General features: G+C 37.0%; 1 protein-coding gene across 1 annotated transcript in view; it reads right to left on the reverse strand.

Annotated features, from left to right (window-relative positions):
* LOC107600086 (ephrin type-B receptor 1-like) overlaps positions 1 to 15,453 on the reverse strand; it is a 75,271-nt gene that overhangs the window by 28,540 nt on the left and 31,278 nt on the right. Inside the window, exon 4 of the mRNA XM_016291876.1 lies at positions 4,901 to 5,063. Coding sequence (XP_016147362.1) covers positions 4,901 to 5,063 — 163 coding nt within the window. The remainder of the gene's footprint in view (positions 1 to 4,900; positions 5,064 to 15,453) is intronic.

The raw sequence follows: 15,453 nt of genomic DNA on the forward strand, positions 1-15,453 counted from the left end.
GAGGGGGGAGGTGTAGGTGGAGGAGAGAGGGGGGGGGAGGGGGGGGGGGGGGGGGGGTCACACAAAGACGTACGGAGGAAAAGAATACAGATTTAAGAACTGAGGAGGTGCGAGCTTTGAATGAAACAGAGTAGAGGAAAAAGAGAGAGGGATAGTAGAGTGATACAATGATACAAAAGGAAGCGCTAAAACACGGTGGTCAGGTAATACTAATGCCTAGCGCTGACAGATGTCAACTGAGAAAGAGCGATGAAAAAGGACAGACGGAATGAAAGGAGGGAAGGAAAACACTTAAGGTACACAGCCGAATGACAGCGACTGGTGAAGTGTGTGTGAGCGATGTGTGCGGCCCATCAACATGGCTAATCCTGCCATCACAGTCTAAAAACAACAAAGACAAGGATGGAATGTCTTTAGTCGATGTTCAAATACAGACAAACCTTTGAGCGGTTCACGCATATACAGGAGAACAAACATTTGAGTGGTTTGAGGAAGCTACTTTGAGATCGTAGCATGCTAAACTACAAGCTGCTCATAATTGTAAGTAGCATAAACTGCAGTCACAGTATTTTCTGAAATAATACTAAGAACTAACAAAATGTGGCTATACACAAAGCTATGTAAACATAAAAGAAGAAGCGTGTCAGAAACAATGAGAAAGCTAGTTGTGGGAAGAAACAAGACGTTGCATGAGCGAAAGAGACTGATATACATCATTATTTGTCATTCTGTGTTTGACAGACAGATCTATCTCTTGAAAAAGCTGCTTGCTACATGAAGCTACGTGTAAACAGCCCAACAACTAAAAACATAGGGGTTACTTATGATTTAATTGCATTCTACATAAATGTATTATTGTATGTAAGTTGCATTATGCACACTACCGTACAAAAGTTTTTTTTTTTTTGAATAAATTAATACTTTTATTCAGAAATGATGCATTCAATTGATTTAAAAGTGACAGGTAAGATATTTACAAAGAATCCTGAAATAATATATCACAGTTTCCACAAAAATATTAAGCAGCACAACTGTTTTCAATATTGATAATGATAAGAAATGTTTCTTATTCAGCAAATATTAGCATATTAGAATGATTTCTGAATGATCACGTGACACTGAAGACTGGAGCAATGATGCTGAAAATCCAGCATTACATCACAGGAATAAATATTTTACAATATATTAAAATAGAAAATGGTTATATTAAATTGTAATAATATTTCACAATAATAATTTTTCTACTGTATTTTGGTAAAAAAAAATACAGTAAAAAAAACATTTTTACATGTTGCATGTTTATTGTATGCATATGGTTGATTTGTGTGCTTCTAAAGTGTTTATCTTACTCAAACATGGGACGAAACGGTGTAACACAGTTACATATAACCAGCACAGTGCTGGACTGCAGGAGCACATTGGACTAGACCACTTTAAACCAGTAGGAAGCAAGCACAACTCATTTTAATTCACAATTTCCACCCATATCGTGTGCATTTTTTGTGAATGTAGGTGTATTAAAATGTTGCATATGCATGTAAGTGTCATAGCACACTATTTTAAACAATCACACTCGTGGTCGTTTTTAGCATACTGGCTAAATCCATAATGGCCAACAGAAAGTAGAGCAGTATCTGTGAGTACTGGGCCCTAAACACCCCTCATTTAACAGAATCATTTCTCGTCATTACACCTGGCTGTCAAAACGAGAGAGAGAGAGAGAGAGAGAGAGAGAGACAGACTCCAGGGAGAGCATGTGTTGTGCTTCTTGTGAAGGTGTGTGTGCGTGAGGTGGACTTCTCTCCCCCGTGATTGGTGCTAATTGTCGTAACGAATGTCGTGCCATGGCAGAATGCCAGTGGATGTACCCGTTAGTTGGTGCAGGGCAAACGCGGGCACTAATTACTTTAGTGAGTATGACGGCACGGATATGCCTGCACACACATGCACAGGGAGTTTTGTCTTCATCAGTGTGACATCATTGTGTTCTGTCTGTATTTTCCATTTCATTTGTGTTAGTGAATACCATATTTCAACACTGCACGATGATGTAAGTGTGCATGTCTGTCTGTTTGTTGAGTACATGCATACTCTATGGCTAAGTTAATTTACTTGATTGCTTTGTTTCTGTATTACATACATGTTTGTATGACTTGTATGACTGATTTGTGTTTCAGTTTTCAGTTTTAGGTGTTTTTCAGTTTTTTGTGCATGCATGTGTTGCAAATGCACAAACCTAAAACTTGCAACACATACACATCGATGCATAAGCACACAAACTATTAAATCATTCAAATTACATAGAAGCACTTGCATACAACACACATACAAACCATTCATGCAAATGCACAACAACATGAAATGCATGCATGCAACAAACACTGAAAATGAAACAAATCAGTGATGCAAATCATACCCACATGCATGCAACAAATACAGCCAAATAAAGCCATGCAAATACAAAACACATTGTACGTTTAACAAACATGCAGCACATCATGTAACAATCAACCAAAACCGAACCACAAGTCAATCATGCAAGTCACACACATGCAACAAAAAACATAAACATACAATTCAAAAATCAAATATACAAACACACATGCAACAAATCTGCAAATCAGCCATGCAAATACCAAACACGGAACATACACTCATGCACCCAGCAAATACACAAAAATCAATCATGCAAACCACACTCATGTGAACGCAACAAATATGCAAATCAACAATGCAAATACACACACTGAACATGCAACAAACATGCAATGCAATACCAAACAGCACATGCATGCAACAAAACATCCAAAAACCAAAACACACAATCATTCAAACACGCATGCAATCAACAAAACATAAACATACAAAACCACCATTAAAATCACACATGCAACAAACCTGCACTCACATCCACAACAAACATGCAACACACAGCTGCACTCAGCATATAAACATGCAGCACATGCATGCAAAAAGCATTCAAAACTGATACATGCAAATCAGTCATGCAAATCACACACACACATGCATGCAACAAACACGCAAATCAGCCATGCGTATTTTTAGTGTGTGTATTTGCATAGCTGATTTGCAAGTCTGTTGCATGCACATGTCTATAAGTGATTTCACTACATGGTTAACTTAAGTGCTTTATGATTTATTGTGTGTTTGTTGCATGTATTGCATGTTTGTGGTGTGTGTGCCATGAATAACCTGCATATCTTGTAGCTAAACAGTAAAGCATGGCCAAGGTCATGGGTTTGATTCTTAGAGAATGCATTAACTGATAATATGTATACATTGAATACAGTGTAAGATGCATTAGATATGCAAAATGCATAAATGCAGATTTAAACAGCAAATGCATTAATTATAGTCAAGAAAGAACATGTATCACACCGTTTAACAACGGGGCCATGTTCACACATTAGACCTGTGTCTCTGTGTGTGTGTGTGTGTGTGTCCCAGATTGCCAGAGCAGTTCAGTTATATTTACACCAGTGTGACAGCAAAGACAAGGAGGGTTGGGTAAAAGCCTAAAAAATGAATGTGCAAGTGAGCTGGACAGGTAAAGTGTGTGTGTTTGTGTGTGAAGCCCCAGGAACTAGCCAGCTGCCTGGCGGATGTCTTTCTGTCCTGTAGAGTCCAGTCCCCTTGGCATCCACAGTGTGTGTGTGTGTGTGTGTGTGTGTGTGTGTCCCTGGCACAGTCATCAGGCAGGACATGCTAGACTACAGATACAGAGCCATTAATCAAACCCATGAGAGAGACAGAGGTTACGAGTGTGTGTGTGTGTGTGAGAGAGAGAGAGGGGGGGGCTATTTATGTTTCTTGTTGTCCATTTTAAAGTTTACAAAGGCCTACATTTCCATAAAAACAAATTGACAAAAAAGGAAAAAGAATGGACTCGGAAACAATCAAATGAACCTCAGATGAAAAAAAATATTTTTTTCCCCTTGTGCACGCGTATGCGTGTGTGTGTTCAACCACTGATGAATGAAATGAGCCCTAAGACACAATAAACACATCCATTTACTTCCGCTGAGAGAGAGTGAAAGAGAAAAAATAAACAGAGGATGAGAGTTAAAGAATGAGAAAGTTGGCTGGGAGGAACAAATAAGAAAAAAAAACATGATAAAAAGAGCTAGATAGATAGAATGGTGGATAGAATGAAAGATAGAACAACAGATAGAATGCTAGAACAATAAATAGACAATAGAATGATAGAACTATAGAAATAACAATAGAACAATATAACAATATACAAAATTATATATACTGTAGATTAATTGATGGATAGAGAGCAAGAATGATAGACAGAACAACAAGAACAATACATAGAATGATAGATAGATAAAAGGAAAGAACAACAGAACAATAGATAGAACAATAGAATGATAGAACGACAGACAGACAGACACATAGATAGATAGATAGATAGATAGATAGATAGAGATAGATAGATAGATAGATAGATAGATAGATAGATAGATAGATAGATAGATACTGGACCCCCCACAGATGATGATTAATCACATCATTCTCTTATCGATGAGCTAAGCATTCTGGGAAAGCTTGAATGCCACACATGGTCCTGATGAAGATCATTGAACTAAGCAGTTTGTCTGGAAAACAGTCAAATGCACACACACATGCACATGCACACGCGCACACACACACACACACACACACACACACACAACCTGCCTATGACACACAATGATGATCAGTCAAACTTGGAATCTACTGAGCATAAAAATGGAACAGTGAAGCATTTATTTCGACAACTCTAAATAAATCAGCTCGAGGAACGAGATCACCCGGATCCAAAGAGTGCCTCCACACACATACACACAGCTCACACACAAACACACGCAGGCATTGGCGTGGGGGTTCGTACCATCTGTGAGGGTTTGGAAGCACATTTTGCTGCTGTATTTGCCGAAACCGGCAACCGTCCTGGCGCGAACCTGCATCACGTACATGGTGCCCGGCCGTAATCCATCCACACGAGCCGTGTTCGTCTGACTCCTCACCTGTGTGGAGTTCACCTCAGACAGCTCCTGAGAGACGGAGAGAGAGATTTGGTTGATTTTTTTTTTTAATTACAGATTTCATTACAACAGACCTCCATTTTAATGTTGAAAAGGGAAAATTATGGCTTGTTGATATCTTATTTTTTTCTCCTAGACTGCAATGAGACCAAACATCTCCATCATCGTCCATCAGAGAATTCCAAGAGTGAAAATACCCTAGAAATTGCACATTTGTCTCATTTAGAGTTTTAGAAGATATCTCAGCAATGTCTCAAACTGCTCAGATTCACCAAGATACCAAAAATTCACAAGTCTTTCAAAAAACAAATTATCTGAGCGACAGTATCTTACAGTATCTGAGAGACATCTGAGACAAAGTCGATATTCAAACAAACTTTATCTGAGACCTCAAAGAAATAGAACCTCTGAGCAAAAAAAAATCTGGGTTTAGCAAAATGAGCCTCTTTGAAGAGCCGCAGGCGAGCACTGATGCCATCAGAAAGCACATTTAGCAGCAGACGAGATGGTAATGTGTTAGTACTGAGATCTCTCTTTCTAAACTACATCAACACCTCACCAACTCAGAACGAGAAAGCGTGTATGTGTGTAGAGAGAAAGTGGTTGACTATAATTGGCTAAATACTTCACCGTTATCATAACCGTCTTTGATGTTAATTATTTCATTAGAGTGGGTTTTTAAAATAAAAAATAGCATACCTAGAAATAGCATTTAATTTGTCAGTTTTTTTTCCTTCTAATATTTAAAGGTTTATTTTCTGTTTTATTCTATTCTATAGCAATGCAGTGATTTAAAGGACTCAAATATTTCATATTTACAATTTGTTCCTACATTACCTGCCTGATATAGTCTATATATGATATACGTCACATTAGTTTGTGTCTCTGTTTTGTGTGTGTTGTACGCAAACGTACCAAAAAAAAAACATAGCAGAAAGGTATTTTGGGAGTGAGAAAAAGAGGCTGATATAGTAAAGCCTCAGATAGAGAAGAGAGAGACTTGCTGCAACATTCAATTTAGTTTTCAAGGTCTCATCAAAATTCACAGCAGCGCGACGCTGAAAGCCCACGCTACACACGAAAATCCCTACTGTGATGGCCGAAGGCGAAATCTGTTTCTTAACAACTGCAACATAATAATAATAATCAGGGAAAAAATAACCATAATATTAATAATTCAGGTTCAGAATGTGCATGAGTGGCATGTGAAGGGGCAGGAGGGTTTGGCATGTTGTCTGTAATTTACAAAACTAGATGGTATGTCTAAATGTGTCATCCTTATGGTGGTGAATGAGAAGAAATGAAAAGATTCTGCACCTGACATCACCTCAGCCATAAAACAAGCACGAAGGGCACTAGAGCACTTAGATATAAATAATGAAGGACTCTCACAAACACATGATTATGACCTCACCACTGGGCCATAAATAAATAAAAACAGCGATGGAATCAGACAAACAATATCTGTGCTTATGGTGGAATCTGCCCTTCTTATTTATATTAAAGAAATAGTTCACCCAAAATGTAAATTAGCTGACAGGCTATCCGAGATGTAGATGAGTTTTTATACAAGAGGTTTGTAGAAATGCAGAGTTACATCTCTTGCTCACCTATGGATCCTCTGCAGTGAATGGGTGCCGTCAGAATGAGAGTCCAAACAGCTGCTAAAAACATCACAATAATCCAAACCACTCCAGTCCATCAGTTGACATCCTGTGAAGCGAAAAGCTGCATATTTGTAAGAAACAAATCCATGATTAAGGCATTTTAACTTTAAATCATTGCCTCTGGCCAAAATATAAGCCCATAATCCATAATGACGCTTTCTCCAGTAAAAAAGTCCATCACCTGTTGTCCTCTCACATCAAACTCTATTTGTTTACAACAATTTTGGACTTCAAAATTGATTTCAAAATCAATTATTTTACTGGAGAAAGACATGTAATGGATAGAGGACTCATATTCTAGTCAGAAATAATTGTTTGAAATTAAAAACACGTTAATCATGGATATGTTTCTTACAAACGTGCAGCTTTTCACTTCTCAAGATGTTAACTGATGGACTGGAGTGGTGTGAAAAAGTCCATCACCTGTTGTCCTCTCACATCAAACTCTATTTGTTTACAACAATTTTGGACTTCAAAATTGATTTCAAAATCAATTATTTTACTGGAGAAAGACATGTTATGGATAGAGGACTCATATTCTAGTCAGAAATAATTGTTTGAAATTAAAAACACGTTAATCATGGATATGTTTCTTACAAACGTGCAGCTTTTCACTTCTCAAGATGTTAACTGATGGACTGGAGTGGTGTGGATTATTGTGATGTTTTTAGCAGCTGTTTGGACTCTCATTCTGACGGCACCCATTCACTGCATTGCATGATGGTGAGCAAATGATGTACTGCTAAATTTCTCCAATCTGCTCCCATGAAGAAACAAACTCATCTACATCTTGCATGGCCTGAGGGTAGGTAATATTTCAGCAAATTTGACCGCTATATATTCATTATAATACTAAACTCTTAAAAATTAAGGTGCTTCACAATGCCATAGAAGAACCTTTTTTTTGTCTAAATGGTTCCATAAAGAACCTTTAACATCTGCAGAACTTTTCTGTTCCACAAAAGGTTCTTTGTGGCGAAAGAAGGTTCTTCAGATTATAAAAAGGTAAGAAAGAGATGGTTCTTTGTGGAACCAAAAAAACGTTCTTCTGTGGCATCACTGTGAAGAACCTTTTAAGCACCTTTATTTTTAAGAGTGCATTTTGAGTATTCTGAAGTCATATGATAAATTTGTGAGAGGGACAGACTGAAATTCCTATCAATATTTGCTGAATTATAAGACTGCAAGATTTCTTTGGGTGAACTAGACCTTTTAAATAAACCGTTCATAAACCGTTACTCAAAAAAGTGTTTCCAACTTAATTTGCATACCCCATTACCTCAGGGGGTTTATTAACCCAGAGTGGTGAAATGTTGAACTTTACATTCATTGTGATTGTTCTCGTGTAGCACACAGAGTACAATCTGCCGTAAAACCTGTCAGAAACGCTGCTGTTCTGGAGATTAAATAAGCGCAGTGCTGAGTGACACAAATTAACACGATTTAAAAATAAATAAACAACAGCTCTTCATAATGAGCAGAACAAACAATCTCAGATTCTGTTTGTGATTTCTTAAAGACTCTCATATCTTATCAAGGCTGTCTTTGATTGTGGCCAAACAATTTAATTTGAAAGAAACTGAAAAATGTTCAGTGTGAATATGTTCAGAATACTAGCATACCACATATCGCATACTGCACTTGCACTCTTAAAAATGAAGGTTCCAAAAGGGAGTTTTCGCAGTGATGAAAGAAGAACAATTTTTGGTTCCCCCAAACAACCTTTCAGTGAACAATTCTTAAAAGAATATTTTCTTCTTAGTAACCTTTTGTGTAACGGAAAGGTTCTATGGATGCAATGAAGAACCTTTATTTTTTACGAGTTTAGCGTACTGTACAGTACCTATGGACCTAGTTATTTGGCTATTTTATTTTGCATCTAATTTTGTCTAGAAAATCTTAACTGTTGAAATTCTGATCAAATAATTTTGAATAATTGTATTATTTAAAAAAATATTACAAACATTTTAATAATATTGTATCATTATAATATTAAGATACTTTTTAATTATAGATGTAATGTTATTTGAACAATTATTTATTATATTTTAATATATTTTAAATTATTTCCTTATATGTATTTATGATTATTATATTATTTTATTTTGCATCTAATTTTGTGTAGAACTTTTTTAACTGCCAGCATTCTGATACATTATTGAGTATTTTTAGAAATAATTGTATTATTTAAAAATTTTAAACATTTGAATATTTTAGTATTAAAATAATGAAATTAATGTTTAATTATAAATTGAACTGACTTATTTATAATTACTGAATATATTAGAATATTCTGTTCTTTTATTTTGCATTTAATTTTGTGTAAATTTTAAATATCAAATAATGATCCAAGAAAGACATCACTGTTAAAAATCACAGTTGCTATTACTTTAGTTCATTCGTGCCACAGAAAAAAAAAAAAGCTTACGCATGTTACATACATGAAGAAAATTTTAATACAGAAGTATGCTATTCTGAATACAGCCAGTGTTTGCCTGTGAGCCACTTTACTTTACATGTAGATCTGGCTACTGTACCCCCGGCAGTGAATCCCCCTCTGGGAGCGGCCCTCTCCCGCTGTCAGTCAAATGGGGATTATGGGAAGTCCCTCCCCACCTCAACCATCTCAAGATGGTGTTGAAAGTAGGCGGAGCTTGTGGCAGGCAGCCAATAGGAGCGCTGCCAGGGCAGACAGACACAGTTCTCAGCAGGTCCTCAGTGAGCAGTGGGTCTGTTTTGGCAGGAGGCAGGTGTCACCGCCATAGACCAGCAAAGCAATCTGTCCTGCTGAAGGGAGTCGGTTGTCCTACACACACACACACACGATCACACAAACAGGGGGACGGGGCTGGTGTCAAATCAGTCCTTCTGTTAATGGACCGTGGGCCGCATACACACACACCATCTCAAACATCCTTCAGTGAACATGGCACGGCTGGCTGTGGCAAAGCGCCACTTCCCCCAACTGGGTGGCACATGCCACCTCTGCTTGCAGGATGGCAACACCACCTGGTAAGAGCTACGAAACACAAAGACTGTACTAGGGAAGATTACTTTTAGAGAATATAACTGCATTGCCGCTAAGCTGATTCACTCATTTGATATATTTTTAATTTGGGCATTAATCAAGATATACTCTTTCTGCTATCACTGAATAAAACATTGGTTTAGGATTGACTTTGCAACTATTTTCACTTTGAAATTGTAAATAATGAATAAATCGTTGCACTTTACAAACAATTATAAAGAAACGTGTTGAATTAAACACATTTTCTTGTAAAATACAATTAAGTAATCTGGGGAACAGCAGCTATGCTAATTTCTCTCTAAAGAGGAAGTCGTGGCCTAATGGTTAGAGAGTCGGACTCGTAACCCAAAGGTTGTGGGTTCGAGTCTCGTACTGGCAGGGATTGTAGGTGGGGGGGAATGTACAGCGCTCTCTCCCACCTTCAATACCACGACTGAGGTGCCCTTGAGCAAGGCACCGAACCCCCGCACTGCTCCCCGGGCGCTGCAGCAAAAATGGCTGCCGACTGCTCCGGGTGTGTGTTCACTGCTGTGTGTGTGTGTGCACTTTGGATGGGTTAAATGCAGAGCACTAATTCCGAGTATGGGTCACCATACTTGGCCACATGTCATGTCACGTCATTATTACCTTCTCTGTTTTAGCCACGGGATTGGCATCCCAACAATGACCTCAGATGATGCCAACATACAAAACTACCAAATATTGCTATAAGTTTGATCGCAACATATAATCATTGCTGTTAATAGTGTTCACCGTCTGTTTGATTACATGACATTAACTAACTGCTTGATTTTTACCATACGTCTTGCCATATGGACATCAACTTGAGATAGTCACCACTGATAAACTATTACTAAATATAATGTAGAAACTTAAATTTTCTTTAAAGCTGCTTTGCAACGATTTGCATCGTGAAAAAGCTATACAAATAAACTTGAATTGAATTAATCTTTGTTTTATTTACGGCTTTGAAAAATAATTTTTCTAGTGCTGTAAATTCCGCAAGGCTGTGTTTATGCGTTTTTATTTTTAACTATTCAAATGTTAAAGCAACAGTGTGATTTGCTTCAGGAATCAAGCTACATCACTAGTCATGTTATGTATGTTTAGGTTAAACTGGAAAAAAAATCATACGATTCATATAATTCATATGTTTTTTATTTACTAAAAAGAACTGGTTCATAAGAGTCATTTATTTTTGAATCGGACTACACTGGTTGTTCTGTACATTTCTGATTCATTAAATAGAACAAGTTCATAAGAATCATTGGTTTGTGAATCAGACTTCACTGGTTGTACTGTATGTTTTTTAATTCATTAAACAGAACTAGCTCATAAGAGTAATTTGTTTGTGAATCAGATTACACTGGTTGCATATGTTTTTGTTTCATTAAATAGAACTGGTTCATAAGAGCCATTTATTTGTGAATCAGACTACGGTTGCATTGTACATTTTTGAGTCATTAAATATAACTAGTTCATTAAGATATTTTGTTTGTGAATTGGACTATACAGGTTGCACTGTACATTTGGGGAATAATTAAATAGAATTGGTTCATAAGAGTCATTTGTTTGTGAATTTGACTACACTGGTTGAAATGTACAATTTTGATTCATTAAAAATAACTGTGGCATAGGAGTCATTTGTGCATACACGTTTTTGATCTATAAATATAACAAGTTCACAAAAAATTATTTGTTTGTGAGTTGGACTACACTGGTTGAAATGTAAGGCTTCATTAAATAGTACTGGTTCATAAGAGTAATTTGTTTGTGAATCAGATTATTGCGTTGCATGATTCTCATTCATTGAAAGCAACTAGTCATTTGTTCATGAGGCAGACGACATTATGCATGCTGTGCGTTTTTGATTCAATTAAGAACCTGTTTATGAAAGACTTTTGTTCATGAATCCTGTTCGTTGCCCTGTACCTTTCTATTGATTTTATTTTTTTTATTTTAGAAATGTTAAAACAAATAACAACAGATCTTAAACTACACAGTTACTGAGCATATTTCTGGGAATCCTTTGCAAAATGGCATTAGGAGTAATGGGAATGCTAACAGAAAGGTATTACAGACCTCACTGGTTACCCAGAACACTGTTCTTGAGATTCTTTGAAGTCTTAGGGATGGTACTGTATGTGTTGAGCTATGGGTTCAACTCTGTATTCCGTTCAGCATGGAGAGATCGCCGAGATTGAATTCATTCAACTGAAACAAAACCTTGTATTGGCCTTGTGTATGGTTTCATATCTTTGTAATAACAGCATCGCTTTCATACCGATGGCTGGGTTTCACGTCCTGCTACGCACGCCGCATAATGCTGACAGCTTCAGAGAAATATTTAGCTGCAATCACACAAAAGGAAGAAGGGAATGGGGAGGAAAATTCTCAAAATTTCTCACACCTGTGCAAGGGGACACAGATGCTCAATTTAATCGAGTAGAAGAACTCAAGAAGTGCGTTCTAATATGCTAAATTACATTATCATACTGCCTGTTATATAAACCATTTTAGCTCGTCTAAAGTGAGCTAGTGTGTGCTATTAATCTGCAGTAGTGTTGTTCTACAGGAAAGAGTGAGAGAAATTGTGGAGCTGCAAGCCAATAATCTTTCTTCGGCTCGCAAAGGGAGATACATGAGATGATTTCAGAGCCAACAGTGAGCTGAAAGATAATAATAGTTTAAAACAGTAATTTTCAATAAACATAAGAAAACGATATAAATTATAATTATATACCCAATAATATACACCTTTTATATACAGTTGCAATCAAAATTTGCAACTGTATATAACCCCCCCCCCCCACACAGAGACTGCAGTACTTTACAAATACAAGCTTTTCTGAAGATCCAGGACATTAAGAAAATTGCATCTATAACACTTTACTGGTATATTATAAGTGATAATGTCAATATATAATGTAATATTTTGAGTTATACGTTTTTTTAATAATAGAACTACTTCATAATTATTCAACCCCTATTCAACATTGTTGTTTTTTAGTCACTTATTTGTATGGTGGGGAACAAAATTGTCTTAAAACGCAATTAAACATTTAGGCACTCTATTAGAAAACAGAATTAGTTTGAGCTGTTACACATACATACAATTAGCCCATGCATGTTGTAGGGATTTCTTAATACCAGGACTGATATGCCACTGAATCAACTCATCATGAGGCTTCGAACTAATCCAATGAGGAGATAACACAGAGATCTTTTGTATCAGTACTGAAAATAACTTGTGATGTCATGTGATCGCCAATGAATAGAACTAGTATATCCAGCAGGAAAAGGATGAGTAATTTAATCACACCCTCAGGCTTGCAGAACAACAGACCTAAGGAACAGTGATAACGTGATTCAATCTATACAGCGTGACGCCACATGACCCATTGAACATCTGCTTCCTGCCACTGTCTGAAACCCTTACAAACTTCTCTTACAACAAAAGAAACAGGACCTTGCATGACGATTTTAAAAGACAAGCGTTTAAAACTCATAAGTAGTGAAAATGTATCCACTGTATGTGTTATGCCGTATATATATATTTGATGTGTTTATTGAAACCATGATATCTTAATCACCACCTTATAAAATTTATTTTAGTTATTACGATTACTGTGTATGCAAAATACCTGTTGTTTGAGCTTGAATGAAAGCTTGTTTTATTCACAGAACATTGGTGTGAGTGAAAATTTTATATTCGGCATCATTTTCCGGTGATGATATTTTTATAAGAAGTTATTAAAACTTGCAGGAATACGCCCACGGGAGCATGTGACTTGTGCATGAAAAAAGGAACCACACAGGGCGTGGCTAAGCCCCGCAGCCACTATCTGATTGGAACAACGACCTGTGGGAGGGACAAAAGTCAGCCTGCTTAAAAATGGACACAAAGCCCTCGTTGCTCTTCGCTTTTCGCCGTGTTACGAGCTGCTCACACGCTTACCATCAAAGCGACCGATCATCTAACACTCAAACACTTCAGTTGAAACTTCGCAATCTTCAAAGAACGTAAAGTCTTGCAAACTCAGACTTTTAGCAGAACTGCTCAAGCCTCTGCGTCATCAAGAAACCAACCAATCTCCGGAGGGCTCTCCCAAAAGGACGTCATCCAAACGTCATTCCGGCGTCAGATCAACAGCCAACCAGCAACGGAATCCCCTCCAGTAGCCACGAGGAACAACTCAGCTTTTCAGCTGTCACCCAAAAAAAACGTAAGTAAACGAACAAAATCTTATCTCTGCTGAACTGGTGTCGAGCTAATTTTAAGCAGTAAACATAAGCCAAATTTCTGTTTTGTGATTTTCTCAGGATGCCAGTAAGAGAATTGTAGCGAATATCTTGCTAAAACTTTGGGCTTTCCTCAGAACTCCGTAACTTTCATTCTTCAGAACTGTAATAAATGTGTGTGTATGTGTGTGTTTTAGCTTCGTTTTAATGTAATCTAGAATAGCCAATACAATTTGTGTTTCATTTATAAAGAATCATTGTCTGGTGTCGCAAAATTTTAAAGTCAAACCTTGCCAAGATCACGTTACCTCGCTAGGAGCTTACAAATTATCATAATTGTATTGACCTGTGGCCAAGGAAAATACCCATAATCAGATGGTTAAGATACATGAACATTAACGTCTCGCTGGACGACCGTTGATAAGGTGTAAACCATTAAAATTTGAAATCAGTTCTAATCAGGTTGACTTCGAATTTTCAGCTTCGAGTCCTTTCAAACCCTGAATGAATTAATAATAATTAATTCCCTAAGATTAAGTAATCAGAGACATTACAATGTGCTAAATTTGAGTAGAAAAATATGACAAGTCAACAGATCTCTCATAAAAGCTATAGAGAAGCTATAGTGAAGAAAGAGTTTTATTGTGTTAGAAAGTCTCTAAGGCTACATGAAGATTTCCAAGTCATTAAAAATTCCTAGAGACACAGCTGGTAGTCTTATTCCTTAACTTAAAATGTATTGAAGAAAAAGCACAATATCATAAAATGTTTGATTACAGCAGCTGAGGAAAAACCTGGAATGTACTGCCAAAGACTTGAAAGATGACCCGATGAAAGGAGGAAAAACATCTCAATGGAGAGTATAAGAAGAACACAAGGCAAGTATGGCCTTCATGCTGGGGCATCTTGCTGAATGCCACTCTTGACCAAGAAGAACATAAAAGGCCAACTTGAACATGCTAAAACTCATTTGGATAGACCTGTGGAGCTCTGAAAGAATGTTTTATGGAGTGTTGACACCCAGTGTTAAGTGTTACATTTTGATGCCTCTGGTGCAAAGACTGAAGATGATGATCAATGGACTTTCCTGCAGGACAATCATCCCAAAGTATGCATCCAAATCTGCTTATGCTTGGTTCAGGGTTCGGTCGTAGAATGTTCTTGAGTGGCCTGTTAAGTCTCCACAGTTAATTCTCATTGAAAATATTTTGTTGAATTTGAAGAAAGCAGTGGCAATGTGAAAGCCAGAGATTATCAGTGATCTGAAAGCTTTTTCAGGCGAGGAATGGGCCAAGATTGCAGTAGAGAGATGACAGAAGCTTAATATATACTAGGGCTGGGCAAGTTAACGAGTTATTATCATGTTAACGCATTAATTAATTAACGCCTACAATTATTTTATTGCGCATTAACGCAGTTTTTTTTTTTTATTATTATTATTTTGAAAGTCCGTTGCTCACTG

The sequence above is a fragment of the Sinocyclocheilus grahami genome, unplaced genomic scaffold (genome assembly GCF_001515645.1).
Source record: "Sinocyclocheilus grahami isolate Dianchi unplaced genomic scaffold, SAMN03320097.WGS_v1.1 scaffold277.1, whole genome shotgun sequence".
Lineage (NCBI taxonomy): Eukaryota > Metazoa > Chordata > Actinopteri > Cypriniformes > Cyprinidae > Sinocyclocheilus > Sinocyclocheilus grahami.